Source organism: Salmo salar, chromosome 12 (assembly GCF_965601325.2).
Source record: "Salmo salar chromosome 12, fSalSal1, whole genome shotgun sequence".
Lineage (NCBI taxonomy): Eukaryota > Metazoa > Chordata > Actinopteri > Salmoniformes > Salmonidae > Salmo > Salmo salar.
In genome coordinates, this window is record NC_138302.1 from 78,631,890 (window position 1) to 78,648,638 (window position 16,749).

Consider the following 16,749-nt stretch of genomic DNA (forward strand, 5'->3'; position numbering starts at 1 on the left):
CGGGCTTCCATGCCATAGCTAGCTCGACAGGTTTCCTTTCCCTGGTTGTCTCAGAAGGCGCCCGTCCCACGCCAGGCTACGCCTCATTGGGCTCCTACACCTCAGTGGGATCGACAGGCTTTCATGCCTCAGCCGGATCGTCAGGCTCCTATGCCACAGCTGGCTCACCAGGCTACCACGCTTCTGCCAGGTATTCGGGATTTTACACCCAGCCGGCTTGTCCAGCGCCCGTACCTCGGCCGGCCTGTCAGGCTCGCCCAGGTGGGACGCTGGGTGGCATCCCTAGAAGGGGGGGTACTGTCACGCCTGCTCCTGCTCTTCCCCCCTGGCGCTCGAGGGCGCCAGGCTGCCCTGCATTACACACTCCTGCCACCATCATTACGCACACCTGCCTTCCCTCGTCATGCGCATTAGTCAATTATTGGACTCACCTAGACTCAATCACCTGTTTATTACCTCTCCTATATTTGTCAGTTCCCCAGCTCTGTTCCCCGCTGCTGCAATGATTGTCTTACGTCTGTGTATTACCGGTTCTGACGCTGTTCTTGTCCTGTTCCATGTCTGTTCCAATTAAATGTTGACTCCCCATCCCTGCTTCTCTACTCCAGCGTCGGTCCTTACATTTGGCTTCTGGACAACCCAAAAAAGTTCATATAAAACCAACCGAACAGGAGATAAATGCTGGTTACAATGACATATTAAGAAGTATTTAGAAATATAAATAGTTACTTTGAAGCAAGGTAAAACATACCTTATAATATGAAGTAAAATGTTCAGGTTTCAAACAATGAAGTATCCGTTTTCAAAATGCATACTGCCTCCAGCTCACATTGCAAAATGATCGTTGATGCGCTGATAGCCTGCCTACTGTTGCCTATGCATTTTAATAGCGAATGAGAGGCGCGCTTCAATTACCAGTTGAGTAATAAAAATAGTAGCTCTTTTTAATTGTGACCATTAAAACTGTTTTTAACTCGCAATTGCATTTACAATTGTTGAACAATAACTGTACTTATATAAAAGCATGTTTCACTCCAGCAGCAATGAGCTGAGGTGATATTCTGCTCAAAACAGGCTATGTACTGTATGCTATCCAATCCTTTACTTTAGATTTGTGTGCATTGTTGTGAAATTGTTAGATATTACTACACTGTTGGAGCTAGAAACACAAGCATTTCGCTACACCGACAATAACACCTGCTAAACACGTGTATGTGACCAATAACATTTGATTTGATTTAGTTCCACTAAGTAATGCAAATTAATTTATAGACCGATAAGCATGACCGTCAAGGGTGTTTAGATCGACTGGCATTTCCATCGCTGAATAAAAAGCATTATTTTGCAATGGGATTGTTTTTTCTCCTGGTCAATTTGGCCTGCAACAACTTTATTTGTCGGCTTTTCGCTTTTTCATATTTTTTTCCAACGTTAGCCAATTACCAGCTAATGGAATCCCTGGTGAATGCATGTGAGCATGTACCAGTGGCAGTCGGTGCCGTTTAAGATGAGGGAGGACCCCAAAAAAATGTTGGGGGCGGGAATGGCCTTATTTCTATTACAGAATATTGGATGACTGTCATTCATATTCCATTCACCCAACTCAATGTAACATCAATAGGTTTAGACTATTACATGATACTAACATTTTCCCTGTACCCATCATCAGGTTGCTACAACCTAGCCTACGAAAGAAAGTTTACAACGAAGGTGCACAGGTCGAGAGATATTTGAGTAATCAAGGTGACAGACAGTGACACATTCAATACCGTCTTGCACACTCTTGCCTGCATCTAGCCACTAGCTGATCTAGGTTGTAAACATCCAACAGTTGCAAACGAGAGTTTCAATTGAACAAATTCAGGTATGTTTATCCCTGTTTCGGTCCATTTGCTTCCATTTAAGAAACGTTTTTCAATATTTTTTTTATTTCACTTTACTTCACCAGGTAGGCCAGTTGAGAACAAGTTCTCATTTACAACTGAGAACTGGCCAAGATAAAGCAAAGCAGTGTGACACAAACAACACAGTTACACATGGGATAAACAAACGTACAGTCAATAACACAATAGAAAAATCTATATACAGTGGGGGGAAAAAGTATTTGATCCCCTGCTGATTTTGTACGTTTGCCCACTGACAAAGAAAGGATCAGTCTAATTTTAATGGTAGGTTTATTTGAACAGTGAGAGACAGAATAACAACAAAAATATCCAGACAACCGCATGTCAAAAATGTTATAAATTGATTTGCATTTTAATGAGGGAAATAAGTATTTGACCCCCTCTCAATCAGAAAGATTTCTGGCTCCCAGGTGTCTTTTATACAGGTAACGAGCTGAGATTAGGAGCACACTCTTAAAGGGAGTGCTCCTAACCGCAGCTTGTTACCTGTAACAGAGACACCTGTCCACAGAAGCAATCAATCAGATTCCAAACTCTCCACCATGGCCAAGACCAAAGAGCTCTCCAAGGATGTCAGGGACAAGATTGTAGACCTGCACAAGGCTGGAATGGGCTATAAGACCATCGCCAAGCAGCTTGGTGAAAAGGTGACAACATTTTGGTGTGATTATTCGCAAATGGAAGAAACACAAAAGAACTGTCAATATCCCTCGGCCTGGGGCTCCATGCAAGATCTCACCTCATGGAGTTGCAATGATCATAAGAACGGTGAGGAATCAGCCCAGAACTACACGGGAGGATCTTGTCAATGATCTCAAGGCAGCTGGGACCATAGTCACCAAGACAACAATTGGTAACACACTACGCCGTGAAGGACTGAAATCCTGCAGCACCCGCAAGGTCCCCCTGCTCAAGAATACATATACATGCCTGTCTGAAGTTTGCCAATGAACATCTGAATGACTCAGAGGACAACTGGTGAAAGTGTTGTGGTCAGATGAGACCAAAATGGAGCTCTTTGACATCAACTCAACTCGCCGTGTTTGGAGGAGGAGGAATGCTGCCTATGACCCCAAGAACACCATCTCCACCGTCAAACATGGAGGTGGAAACATTATGCTTTGGGGGTGTTTTTCTGCTAAGGGGACAGGACAACTTCACCGCATCAAAGGGACGATGGACGGGGCCATGTACCGTCAAATCTTGGGTGAGAACCTCCTTCCCTCAGCCAGGGCATTGAAAATGGGTCGTGGATGGGTATTCCAGCATGACAATGACCCAAAACACACGGCCAAGGCAACAAAGGAGTTGCTCAAGAAGAAGCAAATTAAGGTCCTGGAGTGGCCTAGCCAGTCTCCAGACCTTAATCCCATAGAAAATCTGTGGAGGGAGCTGAAGGTTCGAGTTGCCAAACGTCAGCCTCGAAACCTTAATGACTTGGAGAAGATCTGTAAAGAGGAGTGGGACAAAATCCCTCCTGAGATGTGTGCAAACCTGGTGGCCAACTACAAGAAACGTCTGACCTCTGATTGCCAACAAGGGTTTTGCCACCAACTACTAAGTCATGTTTTGCAGAGGGTTCAAATACTTATTTCCCTCATTAAAATGCAAATCATTATATAACATTTTTGACATGCGTTTTTCTGGATTTTTTTGTTATTCTGTCTCTCACTATTCAAATAAATCTACCATTAAAATTATAGACTGATCATTTCTTTGTAAGTGGGCAAACGTACAAAATCAGCAGGTGATCAAATACTTTTTTCCCCCACTGTACAGTGTGTGCAAATGTAGTAAGATTAGGGAGGTAAGGCAATAAATAGGCCATAGTGGTGAAATAATTACAATTTAGCAATGAAACAATGGAGTGATAGATGTGCAGAAGATGAATGTGCAAGTAGAGATACTGGGGTCCAAAAGAGCAAAAAAACTAAAAACAATATGGGGATGAGGTAGTTGAGTGGGCTATTTACAAATAGGCTGTGTACAGATGCAATGATCGGTAAGCTGCTCTGACAGCTGATGCTTAAAGTTAATGAGGGAGATATAAGACTCCAATAGAATCGGCAGAATGAATGCACCCCTGATCACATGCAAACACAGAACTAGCAGCCACATAAACAGCATGATCACTTTGCTCATTGTATACATAATTCCTTCTCGCATCTACGCTCTCTCCTCCTCTCACCTTTTCCTTTCACTTGTGGACTTCAGTTCACAATACAACAGCTATCTGTGATGAAAAAACCTTTCCAAGCCGAACCTTCAAACCATAACCGCTACACACAGCCTACATCGTTGTCACCATATTAACGTCATAGTCAACATACACTATATATACAAAAGCATGTGGACACTAGGGATGCAACGGTACACAGCATGTTGTCGAATGGTTTGGTACGCGCCCTACGGTTCAATACGCACACGTGAACCGCGAAATTACGATATGCCTGTCATTTTCCTATAATTTCCGAAAGTTGCTTATTGCGCTGCAGACTACACGCACCTTGTACATTCAGATCCACAGGACCAGATGCGCAGTTTGTGAACAGGCTTGGCAGGCAACTGCTTGGGGCACAAGGCCGTTAGGGGTGTCCTGAGGGCTGACAAACTTTACTCCACAGCAATGTCTCAAAATGTGGCAACCGCAGTGACCACAACCCCCTCCCCCTTAAACAACCAATGGACGATTTGCAATGACATCTCAGTAGGAAACCTCCCTAAAGGGGACCCATGAAGAGATGGGAAACTAAAAACAAATATTCTCCCAGCTCCAACGTGACAATTGCGAGTGCTAGCGAGACAGAGAGAAGCAAATTTGAAGAGGCACCCTCGTTTTTCAAATCCGCTGTGTGGGAACATTTTGGATTCAGCGTTCAATACGATGACGAGGGTAAGAAGACCGTAAACAAACAAAGTACAGTCTGCAAGCATTGCTTTGCCACTGTCGGCTACTCGAGTGGAAACACTTCTAATATGATTTGTCATTTACGTCGCCATCACCCGGCCGTATCCCATGCAGGTGGAGCTGGAGCAAGGAGAGTCCACTCGTTAGTGAAAACACAACAATCTTTCGCTGCTGCCTTCCAACAACAATTTGCGACAAATTCAGAAAAACATAAAGAAATAACGAAACAGTGGGAGTATTCATAGCCAAAGATTTGCAGCCCTATTCGGTGGATACTGACTCAGGATTTCGTCACCTGATGAAAATTATTTAACAGTGTTACAATGTCCCCTCCCGCACACATTTCAGCAGCAAAGTAATTCCCAAACTCTATGAAACATCACGGAGAGAAATTGAAAACTAATTGACACAGACAACCTATCTAGCTCTCTCCACTGATAGTTGGACCTCCAGAGCAACTCAAAGCTACCTCACTACTTCACTATGTACTGATCTGGGAGATGAAGAGCTACGTGTTGCAAACTCATCCCCTGTATGAGAGTCATACAAGCGCACACTTTTGTTAAATATGAAGATAGTGAAACCGTACCGTGGCCCACAAACCGTGATACATACCGAACCGTGGGCCCACTGTACCGTTGCATCCCTACTGGACACCCCTTCAGATTAGTGGATTCGGGTATTTCAGCCACACCCGTTGTTGAAAGGTGTATACAATTGAGCACAGAGACATGCAATCTCCATCGACACACAATGGCAGTAGAATGGCCTTACTGAAGAGCTCAGTGACTTTCAACATGGCACCGTCATAGGATGCCACTTTTCCAACAAGTCAGTTCGTCAAATTTCGACCCTGCTAGAACTTGCCCGGTCAACTGCTGTTATTGTGAAGTGGAAATGTCTAGGAGCAACAACGGCTCAGCAACAAAGTGGTAGGTCACAAAAGCTCACAGAACGGGACCGTCGAGTTCTGAAGCACGAAGCATGTAAAAATCTTTGGTCCTCGGTTGCAACACTCACTACCGAGTTCTAAACAGCCTGGGAGCTTCATAAAATGGGAGCTTCATAAAATGGGTTTCTATGGCCAAGCAGCCGCATACAAGCCTAAGATCATCATGTGCAATGGCAAGCGTCGACTGGAGTGGTGTAAAGCTCGCCGCCATTGGACTCTGGAGCAGTGCCAACTGTAAAGTTTGGTGGAGGAGGAATAATGGTCTGAGGCTGTTTTTCATGGTTTGGTCTAGGCCCCTTTGTTTCAGTGAAGGGAAATCTTAACGCTACAGCATACAATTACATTCTAGATAATTATGTGCTTCCAACTTTGCAGCAACAGTTTGGAGAAGGCCCTTTCCTGTTTCATTATGACAATGACTCCATGCACAAAGCGAGGTCCATACAGAAATGGTTTGTCGAGATCTGTCTGGAAGAACTTGACAAGCCAGCAACGAGCCCTGACCTCAACCCCATAGAACACCTTTGGGATGAATTGGAAAGCTGACTGCAAGCCAGGCCTAATAGCCCAACATCAGTGTCCGATGTCACTAATGCTCTTGTGGCTGAATGGAAGCACGTCCCTGCAGCAATGTTCCATCATCTAGTGGAAAGCCTTCCCAGAAGAGTGGAGGCTGTTATAGCAGCAAAGGGGGGAATGAGAGGTTCGACGAGCAGGTGTCCACATACTTTTGGTCATGTAGTGTAGCTACTAGAACTAATGCATTAGTAAACCCGCTACAATCATGAAGAACAGTGTACAGCAAGCAGTTTAGCAGTTACACCGGTAGGCCCCAGTGGCAATAAATTAATAAAACCAAAAGCTTATCTTGACTTGGAAGAGTTCCAGTGTTGGATAGACATAGCCAGCTAGCTAACATAGCATACCTCTCTGTTTGTATTGGGTGTTTGAGTAGGCTAATCTAGCTAGCTGCATTTGCTTGCTAAGTAAGTGAAAGTGAGCATTTCGTGCAGTTCTACACATTTTGCAATGACTTATGCCATGTTAATATGATATCTGAGTGAGAGTGACTAACAAAATCAACGGTGGGCCACTGGAGAGACCGAGAGGGAGAGAAAAAGGAAAGAGATAGGAGTTTATATATGTCCGTTGGGTTTTCCTACAGACTTTAATGCATACCGTGTAAACACACAGGGATTGTCCTTTTGCACAACAGACCCTACATCCCAGCATTCCCTGGAAAGATATCCCATAATATCCCTGGGACTGACAGACAACAATTTAATGTTTCAGATTTCAGCCAAGTGCTCTAAGTACTATTTACCTCTCCACACCACAACATGTACAGATATGAATGCAAAGAATAGCGCTTTGATCTAAGCCCTCACACAGCCTACAAAACACATCTAACAGTAGAGCTATGTGCCAATGCATATTCAACAACACGGACCCATTGTGGCTGTAGATTCACCAATAGCCATAAAGACAGCGACTCAAATACACATGCATAAAGACAGTAGTATGGCACCAAACACACACACACGCACACATACAGACACACACTTTAGGAAACAAAAAGTGCCCTTTAACACTGGAGTGATAATCAGTGTCTACTCAGTGAATTTGCTTTCTGGCATTATTATAATGTTCCCTGTAGGACAAAAAAGTATATGATTAAATAATGCTAATGTATCCTCATGGCCTGAGAACCTGAGAACATTTTTCCCTTTCTTTAGACTTAAGGATTATACAGCAATGCCCTATAATGCGGTGAAAAATCTCCCCAAGTCCAAAGTTAATCTAAACACAGAGAAGTTATGCAATGCAGAACAGCACTTGAGGAACTCAAGCACAAAGCCAAGGACTGATTATTATACCAAAAAGAGAATAAGCACATTATTCAAGCAAATCAGCGATGGAAATCATGCAAATGAATGCAAGGTTTGCATTTGCTGGTTGAAAACGATGATTAATAGAAAAAAATATTGCGTTTTTCACCCAAAGAGAGAGGAGAGTGGATGCAAGGCAAGAGCTGACAAAGATTCATGAACCCTCTGATCCCACTCTGCCTATATCCATTATGAGGTAAACATATGTTTAAAAGTTATGTCGTGACACACAACTAAACTTTATACCATCTAAAAAATCCCATTGTCCACATATTGCGGGACACTGTTTTCTTTTTTATTCCTTCTGTTTTTGTGGTAAACAGCTGTTTACTTGGCCTATTGTTGAGGTCACACCCACCTTACTAAAGAGACAAACTGTTGAACTGCTAAATTGAGCACAGAATGTTCTAGTGAGGTGAGACAGCGAGAGAGAGAGAGCTGTGACCTACCTGTGTCCAGACTAAGGTTCAGGATGGTTCAGTCGTTTCCTCTCTTCAGCCCCAGCTAACAAGCAGCGTCCCTGTTAGGTCCTGTTAAAGTGATAATTGAAGGATACGTCCAGGCACCACAGGCTTCCTGTTGACCAGGGCGAAGGACAACTCAGTTTGTAGAAAAACTGCTGAGGCCTTGATGACGTGCTGTCCAAAACGGAATGTAGACATGGTGATGACTGCAGACCTGAAAGAGGGAAGAAGTGTTCAAATAAGGTGAACTGAGGCAAGACCGCTGCAGGGCTGTCTGTTAGGGTTCACTGGGTGTTCAGCAAATCACACTGCAGAAAGTATCTAAGGACAATACAAAGTACCACTTTCCAAAAAATCAACCGTTCATGAAACAGCTTTCAAGGTAGAGAAGTCTGACAAACAAGCATGAAATGTGTGTCATCATCTACAAATTTCAAACTGGTCTCTTTGTATCGAAAAGTCTCAATCATAACAGAAATGAAAGAATACCCAAGTGTGAGAAACATAGTAATGAGCAATACTGAGATACTAAACCATGCGCTTCACTGGAGCCAATTGCTCATTTTAAAGCTAGTTAAAACAAAAAGGATTGTCACTATTTGCAGCAGTTCGCTTGGTGAAATTGGGTTTGTGAAATGATGAGTCCTCTCATCGGAGTGTGTCACAGATATCAAGAGCACTGCCAAGATGACGTCACATATGACCAAGCCCTCTCTATCGACTGTCACAGATATCCCTGCTGGAAAAATCTATTACTGCAAACATAAAATATTTGAAAGTTATCTGTCTATGTTTCTGTAAGTACCACACTAGAATAATTGTTCTTCATCTATACAGGAATCCAGGTTTCAATTAGCATTGGCCAGCATTGGCCAGCATTCAATTAGACATGGGGGAAAAACATAAAATAATATATACTTTACCATGAACACTTGCCCTTCCCAACAAAGCAGAGTTAAAAAACTATAATACAAACACAAATAGTAACTGAAGAGGAATAAAACATACAATAATGAAGCTATATGCAGGGAGTACCAGGACCAGATCAATGTGCAGGGGTACGAGGTATTTGAGCTAGATATGAAGAGTTTCACAGACATGTACTTGTTTACAATCTAATCACTTGATGGTTTACTTTCAGAGAGACAAATAATCATGTTATTTTGCAAAATGCAATGTATCCGCCACACTCAGAGAAAAAAATGAATACTTTTTTATTTTTGTTATTTAACCTTCATTTAACCTGTTGGGGCTACAGGTTAGCAATGAACCCCGAGTCGGGATTGCTAACAAGGCTGGAAATTCAAAACATCAAAAATCTAATAATTTCAATTTCTCAAACAATCAACTATTTTACACAATTTAAAAGATAAACATCTCCTTAACCTGTTGGGGCTCGGGGGCAGTATTGAGAAATTTGTAAAAAATATGTGCCCATTTTTAACTGCCTCCTACACCAACTCAGAAGCTAGGATATGCATATTATTAACACATTCGGATAGAAAACACTCTGAATTTTCTAAAACAGTTTGAATGGTGTCTGTAAGTATAACAAAACTCATATTGCAGGCAAAAACCTGTGAAAAATAGATTAAAAAAAATGTGAATTTTGTGACTGTACTATTTAGTGTCATTGTTTTATAGATACCATAGTGAGAAAGGATTCATTTCGCAACACCTACGGCTTCCACTAGATGTCAACGATCTTTATAAAGTTGTTTGAAGCGTCTATGATAAACAGAGAGCAAATTAGAATGCAAGGAAGTTGACATGTCGTCATTTCATTTTTTTGCGCCTGCGCATAAATCTGAGAAGCGTGAGTTTGTCATTAATTGTTTATCAAGACATAGGATAGGTTGTGTGAAAATATTACTGATGTTTAACGTTAAAAATGGACCAAAAGATTAATGCTAAACAAAGTTTGACATGTTTGAACGAACGTAAATAGATTATTTACTAGTTTTTTTTAGCTTTTCGGCGTGATTTTACAACCCCCCCCACCACGTTTTGTGGGAGCATAATGAACGCTAACTACTTGGTGTTATTTGGACATAAATTATGAACTTTGTCAAAAGAAACCACATTTGTTCCGGACCTGGGATTCCTGGCAGTGCCTTCTGATGGAGATAATCAAAGGTAAGGGGATATTTACAATGTTATTATCGATATTAGATGATGCTAACTGTATAGCATAGCTTATTGTTCTCAGCATAGCACCCCGTTTATTGCAAATTGTGATTTCCCAGTAAAGTTATTTTGAGATCTGGCCATTCGGTAGCAATTACGAGATGATAATATATTATTCTTTGAATGACAATATTATAATTTACCAATGTTTTCGAATAGTAATTTTGTTATGTTCACCGGAAGCATTTCAGAGAAGAAAAAAATCTGAATTTCACGCTACTGTAAAATGCTGTTTTTGGATATAAATATGAACTTGATGGAACAAAAAATGCATGTATTGTATAACATAATGTCCTAGGAGTGTCATCTGATGGAGATTGACAAAGGTTAGTGCATAATTCTAGCTGGTTTCTGCTTTTGGTGACGCCTGACCTTGAATTGAAAATGGATGTTTGTACTTTTGTGGCTATGTACTGTCCTAACATAATCTAACTTTATGCTTTTGCCGTAAAGCCTCTTTGAAAATCGAACAATGTGGTTAGATTAATTAAACATGTAGTTAGTTGTTTGTTACATTTGACTCTGTAAAACCTATCAGTACTACTTATATCTCTGAGAGTGTGGTGGATACATTGCAGAGTGCAAAATAACATGATTATTATATATTATTCAATACAATAATATGAGATCTGTATGTAAAACATTTCAAGTTTTTGTCATTTAGCACATGCTCCTCTCCAGAGCAACTTGCATTCATCTTAAGATAGCTAGGTGAGACAACCACATATCACAGTTGTAACGGCTGTCTGAAGAGAGAGTAGACCAAGGTGCAGCGGAGTTAGTGTTCATCTTCAGGAATTTATTAATGACGAGAGAACACTATACAAACATTAACAAAAACGACAGCCAAACAGTCCTGTCAGGAAAAACTCTAAACATAAACAATCCCCCACAAAACCCAAAGGAAAAACAGGCTCCTTATGTGTGACTCCCAATCAGCAACAACGAACTACAGCTGTGCCTGATTGGGAGCCACACACGGCCCAAAACAATGAAATACAAAAACATAGAAAAATGAACATAGAACGCCCACCCAATGTAACACCCTGGCCTAACCAAAATAAAGAACAAAAACCCCTCTCTATGGCCAGGGCGTTACAGTACCCCCCCCCCCCCCCCAAAGGTGCGGACTGCGGCCGCAAAACCTGATTCTGAAGGGGAGGGTCCGGGTGGGCCTTCTTACGGCGGCGGCACAGGTGCGGGATGTGGCCTCCGCTCCACCCTCGGTGTCGCCCACTTAGGTGGCGCCCCTGGCCGCCCGGGAGGACTGGCGGGCGACCCTGACTGCGCCCGGCTGGCGGGCGACCCTGGCGGCTCCGGGCTGGCAGGCGGCCCTGGCGGCTCCGGGCTGGCGGGCGGCCCTGGCGGCTCCGGGCTGGCGGGCGGCCCTGGCGGCTCCGGGCTGGCGGGCGGCCCTGGCGGCTCCGGGCTGGCGGGCGGCTCTGGCCCAGGATTCACCAGGCTGGGGAGACATGAAGGAGGCCTGGCCCTGGGCGCAGGCACAGGACAAACCAGGCTGGGGAGACATGAACGAGGCCTGGCCCTGGGCGCAGACACAGGACTCACCAGGCTGGCGGGCGGCTCTGGCGGCCCCGGGCTGGTGGGCGGCTCTGGCGGCTCTGGCCCAGGATTCACCAGGCTGGGGAGACATGAAGGAGGCCTGGTCCTGGGAGGAGGCACAGGATAAACCGGGCTGTGGGGGAGCACTGGAGTTCTGGTACTTAGGCTATTTACCCACACTCCAGGCTGAATGCCCACTTTGGCCCGGGCACGGGCGGAGCGCAGGCATTGGGCGAACTGGACCCTCCCAGCGCCCTGGAGACACAGTGCGCAGAGCCGGTGCAGGATAACCTGGACTGAAAAGGCACTGAGCCGGCACAATTCGTCCTGGCTCGATGCCTGCACTCGCATGGCACTTGCGGGGGGCTGGCCTATAGCGCACCGGGCTATGCACGCGCACTGGAGACACCGTGCGCTTCACAGCATAACACGGTGTCTTACCAGTACCACGCTGCCTGCCGTAAGCACGGGGAGTTGGCCCAGAATTCCTTCATGGTTCCGCCACACTCCCCGTGTGCCCCCCCCCCCCCCAACATTTTTTTGGGCCGCCTCTCGTGCCTGTTGCGCTCCCTCGCTTCGTACCAGCGCCTCTCAGCTATCGCCGCCTCGATCTCCCACTGCGGGCGGCGATACTCCCCAGCCTGAGCCCACGGTCCACCTCCGTCGAGCAATTCCTCCCATCTCCAGGAATCCTGAACGCACCTCTCCATCTCTTCCAAAGTCCATATTTCCCCTCTTCTGGTGCTTCTCTTTCCTCCGCTGCTTGGTCAGTTGTTGGTGGGGGATTCTGTAACGGCTGTCTGAAGAGAGAGTAGACCAAGGTGCAGCGGAGTTAGTGTTCATCTTCAGGAATTTATTAATGATGAGAGAACACTATACAAACATAAACAAAAATGACAGCCAAACAGTCCTGTCAGGAAAAACTCTAAACAGAAACAATCCCCCACAAAACCCAAAGGAAAAACAGGGTCCTTATGTGTGACTCCCAATCAGCAACAACGAACTACAGCTGTGCCTGATTGGGAGCCACACACGGCCCAAAACAAAGAAATACAAAAACATAGAACGCCCACCCAATTTAATACCCTGGCCTAACCAAAATAAAGAACAAAAACCCCTCTCTATGGCCAGGGCGTTACAACAGTCAAATATACAGGATATAAACCTTCTATTCCAGCTAAACAACGGATATATAGGATTTTATTTAAAAAAAATCTAAAACCTATTAACTACAAATCTGATAACAGTTATATTATACACGCTAATGAAAGTAGCCATAAGCAATAATTTCTGATGAAAAACTAAAATAAAAAAATTGGTGTATATAGCATTTTGGAAATAAACTCTTCATATGTACATAAAGGAAGGGTAAAGTGACTAGGCATGAGGATTGTAATAGTCTTGGTTATAGTTAAATATAAGATACTTTTATTTGTAGGTTCTTTTCAATGTGTGACCACATTTAATAACATAAATGTCAAGTAACAAAACGACATGCAACTGAATGCTAAGTAGCCATGTTCCCAACTTCCCTTATGCTCTCGTGCAGGTATTCCCGAACTGGGGTACGTCGGGGGTACGCCAAATTCAAATGTGATTCACATTTAAAAAAATGAAAACCTAAAATCCAACGGGGTTATACATTTGGGTGAGGTTTTTTTCTCACCTGAGTAGCCCCAATTCACTGCCAAAAATAAAATTAATCTGTCTAGTGTTCAGCGAAATTAGAACACAATGTCAAATACAGTTAGCCTAGTCAAATAATTAACATCCAATCACATTAACTGTTACTCTCTCGCGGGAATTCCATTAATGGTCCGTATATAGCCAAACGTAGCTGCTGCTCATTCCAATTCCTCAAATGTATTAATTGTTTAAAAAAGGCCCACCTCCATAGAGACACATACCAGCTCTACTGGTAGTACTGCTACTACCAGCAGTACTACACCTGCATCTGTCGACGACACAAATTGTTCTGTTTCCACGAGCACATCCAATGCTAGCATCAGTATTTCTACATTTCTTGTTAGCCCAGCAAGCATGGACACTGACAGTTGTGAATCTGATGCAGCCGAAGAGCTACTGTCCCCTTACCTGGGAAAGCACCAAACAACAGACAGGGACGTTGGACTATCGAAGAGGCGCAAATATGATGAGAACTACAGTCGTGGCCAAAAGTTTTGAGAATGACACAAATGTTAATTTCCACACAGTTTGCTGCATCAGTGTCTTTAGATATTTTTTGTCAGATGTTACTATGGAATACTGAAGTATAATTACAAGCATTTCATAAGTGTCAAAGGCTTTTATTGACAATTACATGAAGTTGATGCAAAGAGTCAATATTTGCAGTGTTGATCCTTCTTTTTCAAGACCTCTGCAATCCGCCCTGGCATGCTGTCAATTAACTTCTGGGCCACATCCTGACTGATGGCAGCCCATTCTTGCATAATCAATGCTTGGAGTTTGTCAGAATTTGTGGGGTTTTGTTTGTCCACCCGCCTCTTGAGGATTGACCACAAGTTCTCAATGGGATTAAGGTCGGGGGAGTTTCCTGGCCATGGACCCAAAATATCGATGTTTTGTTCCCCGAGCCACTTAGTTATCACTTTTGCCTTATGGCAAGATGCTCCATCATGCTGGAAAAGGAATTGTTCGTCACCAAACTGTTCCTGGATGGTTGGGAGAAGTTGCTCTCGGAGGATGTGTTGGTACCATTCTTTATTCATGGCTGTGTTCTTAGGCGAAATTGTGAGTGAGCCCACTCCCTTAGCTGAGAAGCAACCCCCCCACATGAATGGTCTCAGGATGCTTTACTGTTGGCATGACACAGGACTGATGGTAGCGCTCACCTTGTCTTCTCCGGACAAGCTTTTTCCGGATGCCCCAAACAACCGGAAAGGGGATTCATCAGAGAAAATGACTTTACCCCAGTCCTCAGCAGTTCAATCCCTGTACCTTTTGCAGAATATCAGTCTGTTCCTGATGTTTTTCCTGGAGAGAAGTGGCTTCTTTGCTGCCCTTCTTGACACCAGGCCATCCATCCATCTTCGCCTCACTGTGCGTGCAGATACACTCACACCTGCCTGCTGCCATTCCTGAGCAAGCTCTGTACTGGTGGTGCCCCGATCCCGCAGCTGAATCAACTTTAGGAGATGGTCCTTGCGCTTGCTGGACTTTCTTGGGCACCCTGAAGCCTTCTTCACAACAATTGAACCGCTCTCCTTGAAGTTCTTGATGATCCGATAAATGGTTGATTTAGGTGCAATCTAACTGGTAGCATTATCCTTGCCTGTGAAGCCCTTTTTGTGCAAAGCAATGATGACGGCACGTGTTTCCTTGCAGGTAACCATGGCTGACAGAGAAAGAACAATGATTCCAAGCACCACCCTCCTTGTGAAGCTTCCAGTCTGTTATTCGAACTCAATCAGCATGACAGAGTGATCTCCAGCCTTTTCCTCGTCAACACTCAGACCTGTGTTATTGAGAGAATCACTGACATGATGTCAGCTGGTCCTTTTGTGGCAGGGCTGAAATGCAGTGGAAATGTTTTTGGGGGATTCAGTTCATTTGCATGGCAAAGAGGGACTTTGCAATTAATTGCAATTCATCTGATCACTCTTCATAACATTCTGGAGTATATGCAAATTTCAATCATACAAACTGAGGCAGAAGACTTTGTGAAAATTAATATTTGTGTCATTCTCAAAACCTTTGGCCATGACTGCACATTGATTTGGGGTTCACTTATTTTTGGAGTAGTGTCTTTCCTCAGCCACAGTGTGTTATTTGTGTAAAAGTACTATCTATCTCTCAACTCGATGAAACCTTCACTCTTGCGCAGACATTTAGAAACAAAACATGCCAATTTGAAAAATAAGGCACAGGAGTTTTTGGAGAATTTTGTGAGAATTAAAACGACTTTTGAGTAGTAAGACATGTATAAAAGCAACAGATACCATTAATAAGAAGGGACTCAAAGCGACTTATATGGTGAGCTACCAAGTGGCTAGGACAGGCAAGCCCCATACTATTGTGAAGGACTTAATTCTTCCTGCTACCGCGGATATGGCTGGGACAATGCTGGGGGAAAAGGCCCAACAAATCTATACAGACAATGCCTTCATCTAACAACACCATTTCACGATGCATCAGTGACATGGCAGGAGATGTTTTGAAACAATTACAGCAGGATGAGTCAACAGACGTGGCGGATCTGGCACAGCTCCTGGTATATGTCGTTACGTTTAGGGGGGTCAATTAAGGAAGACATCCTCTTCTGCAAACCACTGGAAACCAGGAGAACAGGAGAGGATATTTTTTAAGTACTGGACAGCTTTGTGACATCAAATTGACTTTGGTGGTCAAGATGTGTTGGTATCTGTACTGATGGCGCAAAAGCCATGACAGGGAGACATAGTGGAGTGGTAACGCGATTGCAAGCAGTTGGCTCCTGCCAGAGAGCGGGACTGGACACCAAGGGTTACATGGTCGCTGACCATATCATTGCATAATACAGAAAGGACACGAGAGTTCAGGGGCCTTGTTTTAACAAAGTTAACCATTTTCATTATAGTGTACAAAACATCTTGCAGAGTTACAGTTGAAGTTGGAAGTTTACATACACTTAGGTTGGAGTCATTAAAACTTGTTTTTCAACCACTCCAGAAATGTCTTGTTAACAAACTATAGTTTTGGCAAGTCGGTTAGGACATTTACTTTGTGCATGACACAAGTAATTTTTCCAACAATTGTTTAAAGACAGATTATTTGACTTATCATTCACTGTATCACAATTCCAGTGGGTCAGAAGTTTACATACACTAAATTGACTTTGGTGCGAAAAGTGCAAATCAATCCCAGAACAACAGCAAAGGACCGTGTG

The 16,749-nt window shown here is 43.7% G+C and overlaps 1 protein-coding gene across 1 annotated transcript in view; it reads right to left on the bottom strand.

The window, feature by feature from the left end:
- Nucleotides 1-16,749, bottom strand: part of fhit (fragile histidine triad diadenosine triphosphatase) — a 131,817-nt gene that overhangs the window by 10,972 nt on the left and 104,096 nt on the right. The window contains 1 exon segment of the mRNA NM_001141592.2: nucleotides 8,103-8,331. Within this exon segment, the coding sequence (NP_001135064.1) occupies nucleotides 8,187-8,315 (129 nt within the window). The 5' untranslated portion in view covers nucleotides 8,316-8,331 and the 3' untranslated portion in view covers nucleotides 8,103-8,186.